The sequence below is a fragment of the Hyperolius riggenbachi genome, chromosome 7 (genome assembly GCF_040937935.1).
Source record: "Hyperolius riggenbachi isolate aHypRig1 chromosome 7, aHypRig1.pri, whole genome shotgun sequence".
Taxonomy (NCBI): Eukaryota; Metazoa; Chordata; class Amphibia; order Anura; family Hyperoliidae; genus Hyperolius; species Hyperolius riggenbachi.
The window spans coordinates 66,071,456-66,088,185 of record NC_090652.1 but is presented as its reverse complement, the minus strand read 5'-3'; the positions used below and the strand labels follow the sequence as shown (position 1 = coordinate 66,088,185).

The 16,730-nt window shown below is 42.9% G+C and overlaps 1 protein-coding gene across 1 annotated transcript in view; it reads right to left on the bottom strand.

The window, feature by feature from the left end:
- LOC137526035 (uromodulin-like) overlaps nt 1–16,037 on the bottom strand; it is a 71,690-nt gene extending 55,653 nt beyond the window's left edge. The window contains exons 1-4 of the mRNA XM_068247247.1: nt 16,022–16,037; nt 11,557–11,700; nt 4,187–4,425; nt 1,807–1,929 (exon numbers count right to left, since the gene is read on the bottom strand). Coding sequence (XP_068103348.1) covers nt 1,807–1,929; nt 4,187–4,425; nt 11,557–11,700; nt 16,022–16,037 — 522 coding nt within the window. The remainder of the gene's footprint in view (nt 1–1,806; nt 1,930–4,186; nt 4,426–11,556; nt 11,701–16,021) is intronic.
- Nucleotides 16,038–16,730: the final 693 nt, after the last annotated feature.

Below are 16,730 nucleotides of genomic sequence, written 5' to 3'. Positions count from 1 at the left end.
ACCGCTTCCTGGAACCTCTCCTAATTTTTTACTGTGCCGTGGTACCTACAACAGTGCCATGGTCAACTATCTAAACACAATAGCTGTGTAATTTTTTTTGGAGGTGTCTGCTGTCCGAGTTGTGGGGAGGCCCCAACTGCGTCAGTACGACTGCTTCCTGATACCACTCTGATGTTGATTGACAGCCATTTTTTTAGGGGGGGGGGGGATTTTAAGTCCACTCCCCACATCATCAGTGTTTCCATTTTCAAAATTATGATGCTACATGCCTCATATACCCTAAAAAACCTTTTTAAAGCAATTTAAAGGCCACTTCCGGGATTAAACACGGATATCCGAATCCGATCGGATACTAGGGTCGGATATCCGAATCGGATTCGGATCGGAAAAGTTTGAATTCGGATATCCGACCCGGATCGGATAGCGGGGTATCCGGATCCGAATCGGATCCGGATTTTGAAAAGGGGTATCCGAGCAGCACTGCAGCTAAGTCTACCTGTCTAACCATATAGTTTCAGGAGCTGCAGAGGCATGCATGGAAAATGGTTGCTGCGGAATTTTGGACACCTGGAAATAGCTGCTAGAAGAAAAAAATACCAATAGTTAACTAATGGACAGTGGTAATTCTGACAGTAAAATATCAGCAAATGTTACCGATATTTTACTATTGCTGAACCTAACCCTATTCTCACATGAGCCCTCCCACTACTAATCCCCTGCCCACACCAATGCCTAATAAAGCGCCCCCCACTGATGCCTAAATCCCAACCAACCCTCCCACTAATGCCTAGCCCTCAACACCCCCCCTCCCACCACAAACCCACCCATATCTGCACCACTTTCACCGCTATATACATAAAGTGTCCCCGAGGTGACATGTGACATGATGAGATAATTATGTGTATGTACAGTGCCAAACATATTAATAACCAGGCTGCTTTTCTTTTTTTCTATTTTGCTGCCTGAAAGAGTTAATTTTCAGACATGGAAGAAACAGCTTCTGTCTTGGCGGTACCTTGTCGGGAATATAGTAAATCTCACTGATAAGAAAATTACAGCCACTAACAGGGAAACGGGCATCCTTTTCAGAAGACGTACTCCTGCCAAATTCCAGCTCTGGTTTCAAGAATGGTCCTTCCCCGCTACTTTCCCTCCTCTCTGAGGTCTGTGCTCATGGAGGAAAAGCAAAGAGCTCTTTTGCAGCATTGAAACTAAAGCATATATTGATGTAGGAGCAGCAGGGAATGGTGGTAAGGGGCTCTACTGGATCCAGCCAGCCCCCTGGATCAGGTAGTGTGTTTTTGTAATAGTTTAATGTCAGCTCGGGTTCTCTTTAAAGGACTACTACCAAAAAAAAAACAACATTTTAAATACATACTTATACAATGTACATTTGTCCCAGATTAAAATGAGTTATACATGATCTTTCTCCTATGTTGTTCTCCCTTACAGTAAAAGGCTGACAGATCTTTCTCTAGCTCAGGAATGTCAAACCGGTCCTTTGAGGCTCAAGGTCCTCACACCTTTTTGATACAGCTCAAATGAATTGATGGGTCTGAATCAGAAAATGTGTGGTCCATCAGGTAGAACACATTGCTCTCTTTCTCAGTCCATCCTAAACACTGGCATGGATCTGGCCCTCCAGGCCTGGAGTTCCACACCTGTGCTAGCTGGTTAAAGATGGAGATGTACAGAAGAGCTGAACCTCCCAAACTAACTGCTTCAAAACGTTACCTTATCTAATGGCTAACACTGCACAATAACTTTTGATGTTGATAACACATATTTTACAGAACATCTTCTTACCCAAAAATGAAGAGATGCTTGAAGTTTGAAGACTTTTCCAAAACTGAGGGATGAAATAGTATTGAGTACATCTTGCTCAGAGGCATTCAGTGTACAATACTGTGAGGACCAGATAATGTAAACCTGTAGAAAAAAAAACCAAGAAAAAAAACCAAAACAATGCTTAACTGTATATTATTAGTATTTATATAGCGCCAACCTCTTCAGCAGCGCTGTATAGAGTATATTGTCTTGTCACTTAACTGTCCCTCAGATGAGCTCAAAATCTCATACCTGCCATAGTCATATGTTTACTGTATATTGTGTAGTGTATGTATTGTAGTCTAGGGCCAATTTAAGGGGAAGCCAGTTAACTTATTTTGTATTGGGCATTTTCAGAGATTTTTTGACAGGCTCCCTTACTCCTTGATGAGTGATCTAGCAAACCTTAAAGAGACTCCGTAACAAAAATTGCATCCTGTTTTTTATCATCCTACAAGTTCAAAAAGCTATTCTAATGTGTTCTGGCTTACTGCAGCACTTTCTACTATCACAGTCTCTGTAATAAATCAATGTATCTTTCCCCTGTCAGACTTGTCGGCCTGTGTCTGGAAGGCTGCCAAGTTCTTCAGTGTTGTGGTTCTGCTATGAACTCCCCCTTCCAGGCCCCTCTATGCACACTGCCTGTGTGTTATTTAGGATTAGAGCAGCTTCTCTCTTCTCTCTTATATTTTACAAGCTGGATAAATCGTCCTCTGAGCTGGCTGGGCTTTTGAGGAAAGTCAGACAAGGGCAAAGCTGTTTGCAGGAAGAAAAGAGCAGCCTGAAACTTCAGTGCATGAGAGATGCAGGGGGAAAGAAACACACAAATGATCTCTTGAGATTCAAAAGGAAGGCTGTATACAGCCTGCTTGTGTATGGATGGATTTTCTATGTGTGGACATACTGTACATCAACCTACTTCCTGTTTTGGTGGCCATTTTGTTTGTTTATAAACAAACTTTTTAAAACTGTTTTTAACCACTTTAAATGCGGCGAGGAGCGGCAAAATTGTGTCAGAGGGTAATAGGAGATGTCCCCTAACGCACTGGTATGTTTACTTTTGTGCGATTTTAACAATACAGATTCTCTTTAAAGCAGATCTGAGATAACAAACTAACTATATCAAATCATTTTTGATTGATTTCCAGAGGTTTAACCTCATAAGAGAGGCACTCTGGATCTTCAGGATGGCTTCCTGTTCCCCTGGGGGACATAATGCAGTGGTACTATTGTTCTTAATGTTTGTATATCAGCTATACATTTATATTTATTCAGAAACAATGTTTATTATTTATTTTGTTTTATGTTTGTTTATTTGCAAGGACGAGTTCACAGTAGACACCTGAGATGTGATTTAAAGTTATGACTAAGGGCTTACTCTTCCCTGATACGCATCAGCTTTTTCTGTAATGATGTGATCTTCAATAAAGCTACGGAGTCCTTTTAACTCATCTGGTCCATTCACTGTTACTGGAGCTTCTGTCTTGCCTGGTCCTGTCTCCCAGTGAGGAGTTAGGTAGTAAACCTGTGAGTCTCCTGGTTCTCCCTATACTGAAGTTATGTCGCATCTGGTCTGGTCCCTAGGGTATCCCAGGGAGAACTGGCTGCGTAACTACAGCAGCCTAGCCTTCACCAATACCCTCCAAAAAGGGGAGTTGGCCCAAGCCCCCAACCCTCTACCAATAGTTTAAAGTGGATCTCCAGCATAAAATTAAAAATCGAGCAGCCTCCCTGTAGGATAAAGTTATTTTTATCTTCGCTGACTGGTCCCTCGAAGCCGTCACAATGACCCTGCATCACTAGACATTAACTGGAGGAACAGAATGCTTGACTGTTGTAGCCAATAATCTCTCCACCTCCCCAACCAACTCCTTCCCATTCTTTCCTATGAGGAAGCATGAACATGTGTGACAGGCTGGATGAGACTGGGGTGCAGCAGTCTGGTATGTGCTGTGGAAAGTTGTGGGATTTGGTGTACGGAATGAGAGAGGGGATGGGAACGTTGACATGACAGAAGAAATATCTTCTGAACAACAGGGCCGGCGCAACCATAGAGGCAAAGGGAGCAATTGCCCTAGGGCCCTAGAACCTGTAGGGGCCCCCAATGTGTCTCCCCCCAACTTAACTGCTGTTCCCCAATGCCCCTGCAAATTTTTCAGGTGAGCCAGGTGGTGTCAGCCCCTTCTTCACTGTCCTTTGGTGGAAATTTGGCTGCAATAAAGGGTCCCTACTGCCGATTTTTTTATTGGGGGGTGTCTATTGGGGAGCCCCATGGTTAATTTTGCCCAGGGGCCCCATTGTTACTAGAACCGGCCCTGCTGAACAAAACAGATAAGGATGTCCGATAAAATGTTCTTACCTGTGATTTCTTTTCCCGCAGCAAGGCATAGAGCTCAGAAAGCAGCTGAGTGTCTTTGTGATCAGCCATGGACCCAACAGTAAATACTAAAATGATGGACTCGGCGGGTGACATTTTCAGAGCCCTCTTCAGTCCAGACAAGAGGGGTTGGCTGCAGTTATGAATTTGGTTAATGGAACTGTAGTCCTGGACTCTCAGTAAGCTTTGTAGGAAATCATCCTTGTCAGTGAAGATTGCTTCTGAAAATAGAAATCAATCAATATTATGCATTCAATTTTGAAATCATTATTATGTGTAATCGTAATTGTGAAATGTTATGTGAAATTTTACATAAGTGAAATTAGCACTAGGAATGGTCAGAAATGCCGATTTTGCAGAAATTCCAATTTCCACCAATGCCGATAACTGATTTTGCTAATTGTTTTGGACATTTTTTGCATTCTCTGGTTGATTCTGTATTCTCTGATTGGTCCATTGCTTCAGAGTTCTGTGATTGGGCTAAAATGACCAAGTTATGGTATTTGTGGTATATTTGGTATTTCTGCATAAATCCAATTTATGTTTTCCGTCTTCCTATAGGAAATGTCGATTTCCGATCGGATGTGCGGTAATTTAAATTCCAGGAAATTGAAAGACATCCATGGCTACAATTACTAGGTAATGCCTAATGATGTTGATCCAGGGATGTTATCTGATTGCCTTCTGGAGTCGGGAAGGATTTTTTTTACCCTTTTGATGTTAACTGGACCATGCCTTGTAAGGGTTTTTCGTCTTCCTCTGGATCAACAGGGATATGTGAGGGAGTAGGCTGGTGTTGGTGTTGCGATCATCACTAGTCACCAATTGCCCAGCATGTTCCTTCTGGGAGAATTACAGATTCACCGGTGGGGTGGTGAAAAAGTCCCGCTGACGATTCTGTGAATTATTGTATTATTAGTGTAATATTGTTTTATTATTGATGACTCATACAGTTGGTAAGTTTGTTGCTATATGTATGTTTTTCTCGCTATATTATCGTCCAGACATTACTTCATAACAATTTTTGAGGTATGGTTTTTGAGAGATCCCTTCTTTTTTGGTGTTTTAAAGGGACTCCGAGCAGTGCAGAAACTATGGAAAGATGCATATCATTTTAAAGCTCTCTTTCTCCTCTTTCCAATGATATATAAACCACCACCCTACGTCTTTTAGTTTTCGCTATTTTCGCGATTGAAATTGCCGCGGCCGCGATTTCGATCGCGAAAATAGAGAAAACTAAAAGGTGTAGGGCAACGATTTAGGTGTCGTCAGAAAGAGGAGAAAGAGAGCTTTAAAATGATATCCATCAAGCCATAGTTATATTGTATTACACAGGACGACACTTTCTCCAGTGTCAGCAGCTCCATTCTGCTGAATGCAGCTGCTGACTTTGACAAAAAGTTGCCCTGTGTAATACAATATAACTATGGAAAGATGGATATCATTTTAAAGCTCTCAATTCTCCTCTTTCTGACGACACCTAAATCGTTGCCCTACGCCTTTTAGTTTTCTCTATTTTCGCGATCGAAATCGCGGCCGCGGCAAATTCAATCGCGAAAATAGCGAAAACTAAAAGGGGTAGGGTGGTGGTTTATATATCATTGGAAAGAGGAGAAAGAGAGCTTTAAAATGATGTGCATCTTTCCATAGTTTCTGCACTGCTTGGAGTCCCTTTAAGTGTTTTTTATCCCTAAGATTGACAGATTGATCATTTTTACAAACTGTTTTGTAATATTTTGAACATTTATGAAATAATAACAAAAACATTTCTGTAGTGCATTTCTCCCACAGGACTCATAGCGCTAATACATATATACAATACAATCTATCTATATATATAATAGAGTAAGTGCCTCAACCTTCAAACAAGAAAAAGAAGTAGCGCCCTGCCCCCAGGGCCGGTCCAAGCAAGAAGAAGGGGCTGGTCCAAGAAAGAAGTAGTGTCATATCAAACCAAGGGCAAAGAGGGATAATTTGCATATTCAGTAGCAGTGCATTGTGGGTAACCACAAATGTTCACTTTTAGCTGAATTATTGCAGATTTGCTTCTGTTTTAAGAAGGAAAATTACACCAAGCTTTGCTTTTTTTAGTAGGAGGGATTTTTGGTCTCTTTTATCCTCCTATACTTTCTTAGTAGTTTGGGTCACCCTGAGCTGCTTGGTTACTCTGTTGTACTGGTACAAGCCCTATCTCATACAGCCATATCAATCCCTGCTAAGTACAGATGAGGGCCAAAAGTCTGAAATAGACTGTCACATGTGGGTTTGATATGAATATGTAAAACTTAAAGAGAGTCTGAAGCGAGAATAAATCTTGCTTCAGACCTCATAGATAGCAGGGTCATGTGTGGCTTAACGGGGGTCCCTTCACCCCCAAATCCCCTCCGTACAGTGGGGGAGCGCTTCCTGGTTGGGGCTGGGCTAACCGCCACAGCCCTGCCCCACGTGCGTCTGTCAGACGCGTATATCCGCCTCTCCCCGCCCCTCTCAGTCTTCCTTCACTGAGAGGGGTGGGGGAGAGGCGGCGATGCGCGTCTGATAGACGCGACTGGAGGCAGGGCTGCAGCCGTTAGCCCTGCCTCCAGGAAGAGAAAATTTTACGACCAACTTGCGAACAAGTCTTGCGGGGGTGGGTTTGGGGGTAAAGGGACCCCCGTTTAGCCGCGGGATAGCGGCGTTTTAGCAGAGGCACACATGCCCCTGCTAACTATGAGCTCTGAAGCGAGATTTATTCTCGCTTCAGAGTCTCTTTAACCTCCCCGGCGTTCTATTGATATCGCCAGGGAGGCTGCGGGAGGGTTTTTTTGTAATAAAAAAAAATCTATTTCGTGCAGAAAACTGAAAGTTGGCTGCATGAAAGCCCACTAGAGGGCGCTCCGGAGGCGTTCTTCTGATCGCCTCCGGCAAGCATAAGTAACAAGGAAGGCTGCAATGAGCAGCCTTCCTTGTTTGGCTTTCCTTGTCGCCATGGCGACGAGCGGAGTGACGTCATGGACGTCAGCTGACGTCAGCCGCCTCCGATCCAGCCCTTAGCGCTGGCTGGAACTGATTGGTCCGGCTGCGCAGGGCTCGGGCGGCTGGGGGGACCCTCTTTCGCCGCTGCTCGCGGCGGATCGCCACAGAGCGGCGGCGATCAGGCAGCACACGCGGCTGGCAAAGTGCCGGCTGCGTGTGCTGCTTTTTATTTGAGGAAAATCGGCCCAGCAGGGCCTGAGCGGCAGCCTCCGGCGGTGATGGACGCTCAGGAGGTTAAAGCTATAGGCTTGCTTGACTTACCAAAGGTGAAAAGGAATAATTTGCATATTTAGCAGCAGTCCATTGTGGGTAATCACAAATGTTCACTTATAGCTGAATTATTGCAGATTTTCTTTAGTTTTAAAAAGGCAAATTACACCAAGCTTTGTTTTTTTTAGTAGAAGGTCTTTTTGGACCCTTTTATCCACCTATACACTCCGAGTGGTTTGGGTCACTCTGAGCTGCTTGGTTACTCTGTTGTACTGGTCCAAGCCCTATCTCATACAGCCATATCAATCCTTGCCATGTACAGATGAGGACCAAAAGTCTGAAACAGGCTGTCACATGTGGGTTTGATATGGCTGTGTAACATTTAAAGCTATAGGTTTGCTATACACAAGTGGTTCTGGATGCTTGCTTGGCTTACCAAGGGGGAAAAGGTATAATTTGCTTATTTAGTAGCAGTGCATTGTGGGTAATCACAAATGTTCACTTATAGCTAAATTATTGCGTATTTCCTTCTGTTTTAGGAAGGCAAATTACACCAAGCTTTGCTTTTTTTTAGTAGGAGGTCATTATCGGTCCTTTTTATCCTCCTATACATTCCGAGTGGTTTGGGTCACCCTGAGCTGCTTGGCTACTTTGTTGTACTGGTCCAAGCCCTATCTCATACAGCCATATCAATCCTTGCCATGTACTGAAGAGGACCAAAAGTCTGAAACAGGCTGTCTACATGTGGGTTTGATATGACTGTGTAAAACTTAAAGCTATAGATTTGCTATACACCAGTGGTTCTGGATGCTTGCTTGGCTTACCAAGGGGGAAAAGGGGTAATTTGCATATTTAGTAGCAGTGCATTGTGGGTAACCACAAATGTTCACTTATAGCTGAATTATTGCAGATTTCCTTCTGTTTTAAAAAGGCAAATTACATAAATACAGTGTGTGGCATTGCAGGAAGTGACGACAGTGGAACGCACGATGGAACACGGAAGAGGTGAGTCATCCCTGCCTGCTGCCTCTTACTAAGAGTGGCGGCTGCTACTTTGCTTAAGCAGGAGGGGGAGCGCACATGGGGGACCCAGGTGAGGGGGGGTTCCTGCTGAGCTTAAGCTGGAGGTAGAGCACACACGGGGGACCCAGTTGAGGGGTGGTCCAATCCCCCCTTCCTGCCCTCTACCCTCTTATGCGGCGTATGGTACGCCATGGGTCGGCTAGTAATACATTACTTCGCAATGTAGCAGATTATTATTTCTAAAGTGTATGAATCCTTAAAGGACTTCCGAGGCCAAATGTAGAAAAAAAAAATTAAAAAGTTATATACTTTATATATATATATATAAAAAGTTATATATATATATATATATATATATATATATATATATATATATATATATATATATATATATATATATATATATATATATATATATATATATAAAAAGTTATATACCTGCAATCTTTGTATTAATCACTTTTAGAGAATGTTTTTATAAAGAATAAAGGCCATGCTGAGAATCCCCCATGAAGAGGTGGACGAGCCCAAAACCTGTTGGTAATGTCAGATTTCTAATACCTACTGTAAGTGACAGCAACATAGGAGAAAAGTAATTTATGGCTCATTTTACTCTGGGAGAAATGGGTCACCATGAGCTTGCTGGTTAGTCTATACTTCTTATTAGTATGTGTTTTAAATGTAAAGTTTTTTGCAACAGTTCCTCTTTAAGGCCCTATTTACACTTAATGTGCTGCATATTGTTGTGTGAGGGTTGCAAATGAAATGCAATGCAACTGACCGCAACTGAAAACAATGCATGAAGTGTTAAAGAGTCCTCAAGGTATGCACACACGCTAGATAAAAGTTGGCTTGATAGCCAATAAGACTGCATTATCCAACAATCATTCAGACTTCGAGTGTGTGTACAGTCGCTGGCCAATGTCACATAGGCTTTATTTGATTTACACTTAAATTAACACTATCAAACCTGGTGTTCTAAAATGACAATGCAAATAATGTCTAAGAAGCTGTGTATATATTTCCCTAGTTTTCATGTAAAATATCAAAGGCAAAAGTTTTAATTCATTGTGTGTAGGATTTAGCTCAGTTGGGACAAATCATTCTGAAAAGGGGTGTCTGCTTCAATGCACAGCAAGTGTTGATTTTTTGCATATCAGACTACAGAGTATTTTCCCCTGAAAGCAAAAAAAAAAGTATGAAAAGCTGTGGTGTCGCAGACAATTACAAATCTTTATAGCAAGTGTAATGTTAGACTTGGCAAGTTATCAGCTCACAGTGCAGGTCCTATGCCCCACCTTCTTTACTCTATGTTGCGCGTCCCCACTTGAACGGGAGGTAAGGAAACAACACCTGCCCGACTTCGGTTACACCCAGGCCTTGTAGGTGCAAGGTATAGGAGCCGAACGTAGAGTGAACTATGTAACTCACCAGAACCTAACAGGAGATAAGCAGAGTCCAGTAACAATCCAAGGTCATACACGTACAATCAGAAGTATCGAGGTACACAACAAAGAGCAGGCGAAATCAAGGTCAGGAAATCCTAGGTCGGTCCGGGCAGAGATCAGAGAGTAGTCAGGGATCAGGCAGAAGGTCGGTTCAGGCGGCAGGCAGAGAGTAGTCAGATTCCAGGCAGAGGTCGGTTCACAGGTAATCAATAAGCAGTAAATCACACCCAGCAGAAGCACACAGGCAAAGCTATCATAGGCAATGACAGAAAGCATGCAGCAGGTTTAAATACTTCATGCAACCAATCAGTGGTCGACCACATGCACACAGCAGCCAATCACACGCAGGCAATAATCCTGTTTAAGTGTCAGCTGAAGAGATCAGCTGGCACAGGTAGCAATACATGTTAGCTGATTAACCACTCAGCTGACCAGCAACACCTCCTGACTGTGTGTCACCCATAGCATACTGGCCAAGGGCATCGCCTCTGACATGGGAGACCAGGACTCAATCCTGGCCAGGGTCAGCATTCTTTAATTTATATTTATTAAATAAACCCCTGCCTAAGTGTCAGCTGACTATCCTGTCAGCTGACACTACCTCTGTCGCCGCCTCAGACCATACTGCAGCTGAGAGGAGTGAGACATCCACCCACCAGTATGTGCAGAGCGATCCCCAGTGCATGCATCACCAGCGGAGGACAGCTGTCGACATGCGGAAGTGGAGGACCCGACACGACTCTCGTCAGGAGCGGTCGCATTGCGGGAACCTCCAGGTGAGTTCCTAACAGCAAGTTACATTTCCTCTGCTCTCTGCAGACAGTTCAGTCAGAGACACAGGTCACAGGACTTTCTCTCACACACACAGGGTTAACAGATACATTATGAGGTAATTCCCCCTCCCCTCATGGCTAACTCTGCCGTCAGATTAGAGCAGACTGCTGTCAGTTAAGAGTGAAAGGAATTTGATACAGTAAACAAAAGAGCTATGCAAGTAAATCGTATTCATCATTATTTAACAGCACTTCAGGAAGTCTCTCAATCCCAGATTTAAAAAAAAAAAAAAACATGTTGATCGATAGTGTTCCTTTAATGCAGTGTGTTAAGTTGCATTGAGATACATTGTGTTGCATTCCATTTTGGCAAATGGGAAACAACATGCCACAACTCAACACAACTCAACACAACACATTAAGTGTAAATAGGGTCTCTAAGATCCGGCATGATGGAACAGCACCAATCTCATTGTTTTCATCAGTGCAGTGGCAGGGGACTGGCTGAGTTAGCCAGCTTTCTAAGGGGTACAGCGGTTGAAGGGAGGAGCATGGAATGACAGCAAAGGACTAGGAGAACTACAGTGGGCTAGAAGAAGCCCTAAGTAAGTCAAACTGCACTTTTTTCACTTAACTTACCTTTTAAGCTTACTAACCAGTAGAGACATGTTCTTCAGATCCTGCATCCTTAAATTAGAATGAAGAGTGTAAAGAATGCCTGTTTATTAGCGCTTATTAGCACTTTTAGCATTAGGTACTATCCTGATTGTAAGCTCCCTGCAGAGTTTGGTGGAATTTTGTGAGTAACAGGTGTGTGTGTGCGTGTGCGTGCGTGCGTGCGTGCGTGTGTGTGTTTTGTTATTGTGTTTATTCTTTCCAGTACCTGTGTTGTCCAGAGTAACTGAAGTATACTGTCTCATTACACAAGGAAATCTTGCAAAGAGGCTGAACAGAACTTGTTTGACGTTATCTTTCAAATTCAGTGTAGGAAAGTATTCATCCATTAGCACAGTTAGAGAAGTCCCCTCTGTAACACAAACAAAACACAGCATAATTTATATATTCTTTTTTATACTGTAGTAGGTATTGCCCAAGGACACAGAGGATTACAGCATATCAACTTGGTTCCCTTCGTTTGGGCTCTGATGCAGCTTATTGGCTAGTGCTACAGGATTTAGGATGGGATTATTTTTGCTTTTTTAAATAGCAATATTGTTTTTATGCCAGTTTAGACAATTGTCCCTCCTTTTTTTTGCCCAACCTTCTCCTTATATTTAGCCCTCTTTAAAAAACAATCCTTTTCTGATGGCAAGCCTTAAAGCGGAATATAACCCTGCATTTCAACTTTGCTCTAAAACATTATTTACAGCATATTATATGCAAAAAGCATTTTTTTTTTACTAGACCAGCATTGGAAGGGTTAAACACAGAGGTTTCAAGTTCCGTGGAGAGATATGCAGAAGTTCAGATTGTTACATTGTATTTAGTTAGATGTATCTATTGATAAATGTTACACACTCTTTGGCTGTCCTCCAAGCTCCTTCTCAGTCAGAGAGATGAGTCACATTCAACACTTAGATACATTTATGTAAACAAAATGTATCTATTTCAGCTTCGGATGCGTCTGCAGAAATCTCGAGGAACTTTGTGTAACCCTTCCAATGCTGGTCTAGTAAAAAAAAAATGCTGGTTGCATATAATATACTGTAAATAATGTTTTAGAGAAAAGTTGAAATGCAGGGTTATATTCCGCTTTAACTTTCTGACCTTAACCTCCCTGGCGGTATGCAGTTTCAGAGGCTGAGTCCGCGGGAGGGATTTTTTAAAAATAACAAATGTTTTATATGTTTTAGCTAGCACTTGGGTAGCTAACTATGTGCCCCAAGCCCTGCAGCACCTCTCTGATCCCCGGCAATATTTACCCATCCGCGATCCCTCGAGAACCCCAGCTTTACCAATCAGCTTCACTCGTTGCTATGGCAGCGATCAGGCATGACGTCATGACGTCATGCGCAGTCCCGATCCTCGCCATAGCGAAGCCTGGAGCTGATTGGGGGGTTATGTATTACGGCGGCGATTGTGGGGGATCAGGGGAGAGCGGAGGGACATGGGGGATATAGTTAGCTAGCCAAGTGCTAGCTAAAGGCTATAGAACACATTTCATTTTAAAAAATCCTACCGGGGCCATGTGATCCTCTGCGGTGGCTATCCCAACCGTAGGTCGGGCTTACTGTCAGGGAGGTTAAAGAATACCCGAGGTGACATGTGACATGATGAGATAAGCATGTGTATGTACAGTGACTATCACACAAATAACTATGCTGTGTTTCTTTTCTTCTTTCTCTGCCTGAAAGAGTTAAACATCAGATATGTAAGTGGCAGTTCCTGTCTGAGTCAGGACTGGGTCAGACTACAGTGTGACCCTCACTAATAAGAAATTAAAACTATACAACACTTTCCTAGCAGAAAATGGCTTCTGAGAGCAGGAAGGAGATACTAGAGTAAAGTCTTGGTTATCTTGAACTCAGGCATCCAGAAAACACCTTACCCAGCAAATATACAGTTGAGCCAGAATATGCTTACTCAATGCATGCATGCTTTGTATTTAGGTCTATGTCCAGTCTTTATTTCAGTCTTTATTGCAGTTCACAAAACCAAATTTTCACTAAACTGTGATTACTCATATCACGGGCGCGCTAGCATTTTCGCATGCAATTTTGCGGTTTGCGCACATTTTTGCGTGCAATCGGAAATTTGTGATTGAACATGAAAATTTGCAGTTGCATACAAAAACTCAAAATTGTGCGTGAAAATGCCAGAGCGGCCATGATATGAGTTATCACGGTTTAGTGAATCAAGCCCATGATCTGCAACAGACCACTGTGAATCCAGTGATACATTTTTAAAATAAAAAATGTTTTAATATAAAAATAAATAAATCAGTACAAAACTTAGTAAACAAACAATTTAGTATAAAAAAATCAGCGCAGATCATAAGATGGATCCTACAGTTCACATTCAGCTGTACTTCACCTCAGTGATCTTCCAATTCATATATTTAAATGGTACCATCACCCAATGGACTAAAAGGAGCTTACCAGCTGCTAACAACCCACATTATAAGGTTGTGTGTCTTGTATTCAGTGGTAAGAGGAACCAAGAAACGATCACCAAAAGATCCAGATGTCCAACACTACTTACTTTGCCCAGGTATAGCGTCTAGGAATCCAGTATAGAAAGAACAAAACAAGCAAACAAATGGTAGATCTAAGTGTAAACCGTTTATGTCTCCAAGAAGGAGACAAGTGGAACCTTTTACTGTCTTACTGGTTGTGGACCAGCATACACGCACAAATCTCTGTTGTGGACGGTTCCCAGGTCTTGGGCACCCTATGTAAGTTTTATTGAAATTTATTCCCCCTTTTTTATGGCATATGCAATGTTTTACACATAAACGGTTTACACTTAGATCTGCTGTTTGTTTTTTTTGCTGTTTTCCATACTGGATTCCTAGATGCTATACCTGGGCTAAAATAAGTAGTGTTGGACACCTGGATCTCTTGGTGATTGTTTCTTGGTTCCTCTTACCACTGAATACAAGACACACAACCTTATAATGTGGGTTGTTAGCAGCTGGTAAGCTCCTTTTAGTCCTTTGGGTGATGGTACCATGTGAATATATGAATTGGAAGATCACTGTGGTGAAGTACAGCTGAATGTGAACTGTAGAATCCATCTTATGATCTGCCCTGATTTTTTATACTATTTTGTGTGAACTTTGCACATTGTCTATTCTCTGCAGCGATCAAATACTTAGTCCCCCTGGCGCTGATATATTATCTGTATTAACCCCTTGAGGACCGTGGTTTTAAACCCCCCTAGTGACCAGTCCATTTTTTACTTAATCGGGCTACTGCAGCTTTAAGACCAAGCTGCAGGGCCGCACAACACAGCACACAACCCCCCCCCCCCCCCCATTGTTCATTGACTTAATTGTTTTAATAAATATTTAAGTAATATATTTTTAAATAAAATTTAACTTTTTTTTTTTTTTACTTTCCCCTCCCTCCCTCCTCCCAGCCAGCCACCTACCCAGCCAGCCAATCACGAGATCGGCTGTTATATGCTTCAGCCTATAGGAGCCGATTGCTCTCCTGTGGGCCAGGGGGACAGCCGTTTCACACAGCTGTCCCTAGTACAGTGCTGCTGCAGATCACAGCGCAGTACAAAGTAATCCACTCAGAGACTGAAGGCGGGGCAGAGCTCCGCCCCTCAAGCAGGAGATGCACGCGCAGCCTGCACGCAATCTACTGCTAGCCCCATAGAAGACCGTTTACGCCAATTGGCGTGTAGCGGTCCTGGGGCTGCCGCAAGTAGTTAAACAAACAATTTAAACAAAGGGGAAAAAAACACTTTGAGTTTCCATAAAGTTGTTATAAAAAAAAAAAAATTCTCAGCTTACCTCTTTGAGTACAGCCTTTTTCTGTAGCCCCTGAAAGATAAGTTAAAAAGGTTTAGTAATACAGACTAGTGATGATTACTCCACAACTAATTTTTCAATTAAAAATAATGTTATTTATTGTGCAGAGAATGTAATAAAAAAGAAAATATGAATAAAAACAAAAGCATGAGATTAGTAGTCATGAGTAGAGATGGCCCGAACGGTTCGCCGGCGAATGGTTCCCGGCAAACTTCCGAGGTTTGCGATCGCAGAGAACCGCAAACTTTACCGGAAGTTCGATTTGCCCCCAAAGTGCACCATTAGGGTCAACTTTGACCCTCTACATCACAGTCAGCAGGCACATTGTAGCTAATCAGGCTAGACTCCTTCCTGGGGTCTGCATATCCTTCCCAGCCTCTGTTGCTATACAGTTCCCCCCACAGGCCCCTGCGGTCTGCTTGCCCGCCATAAATTACACGTTGAGCTAGCGACACACAGCATATTGCAGCCGGCTGGTTACCTCTGATGTGCCACTCTTGCCGCTCCCTCGCCTCCTCTATAGAGCCGGTCTCCGCCTGAGTCCCTTCCCTCCAATCAGCAGGGAGGGAAGGGACGCAGTGCGGGGACTGCGCAATGGAGGAGGCGGGGGACCACCGGGAGTGACAAATGCAAAGGTAAACAGCCGGCTGTGACACGCTGAGTGTCGCTAGCTCGGTGTGCGATTTATGGGAGGGCAAGCAGAGCGCAGGGGGGGGGGGCCTGTGGGGGAAACTGTATAGCAACAGAGGCTGGGCATTATATGCAGACCCAGTCTCTGTGTGTTAATAGCATTCTTAGAGCTCACCTCAGGTTCTCTTTAACCATTAAGAAAAATCTGAGAAAATGCTGTTAGCAAGAAGATACTTACCATGACTTGAAGGCATGTTGGTCATTTCGGGGGGGGGGGGGGGGGGGGAAGAGCATAAAGCAGATGCAAAATTGTTATCTAGAAATAAAAGTTAACAGAACAAAATTAAAGAGGAACTCCACTGAAAATAATGTAATAAAAAAAGTGCTTCATTTTTACCATAATTATGTATAAATGATTTAGTCAGTGTTTGCTCATTGTAAAATCTTTCCTCTCCCAGATTCACATTCTGACATGTATTACATGGTGACATTGTTACTGTGGGCATGTTATGTAGCTGTTTCTAGCTGTTCTGGCTGTTAGACAGCTCTAAACAGCCATTTCCTGTCTGTGAACATTGTTACATTGTGGCAGTTTGCCAGGAGTACCGCGGTATTCAGAGCCTCTAGTGGGAGTGGTTTCAGCACAAAATCAGTCACACAGCGCCCCCTGATGGTCTGTTTGTGAAAATCATTCTATTTCTCATGTAAAAGGGGATATCAGCTACTGATTGGGATAAAGTTCAATTCTTGGTTGGAGTTTCTCTTTAACTAGTTCACAGTGGTCAGTTGTGCTGCAGAATAGTTCTGCATGCCAACTCACTGCCCATACAATTCTATAGCTCTGTACACAGTACATTCGCTACATGCAGGCTCTGAATAACATCTATGTCCAGTCTCCATTGTAGTGCACACACATAACTTGTACATTACACAACTGAAAACAGGGG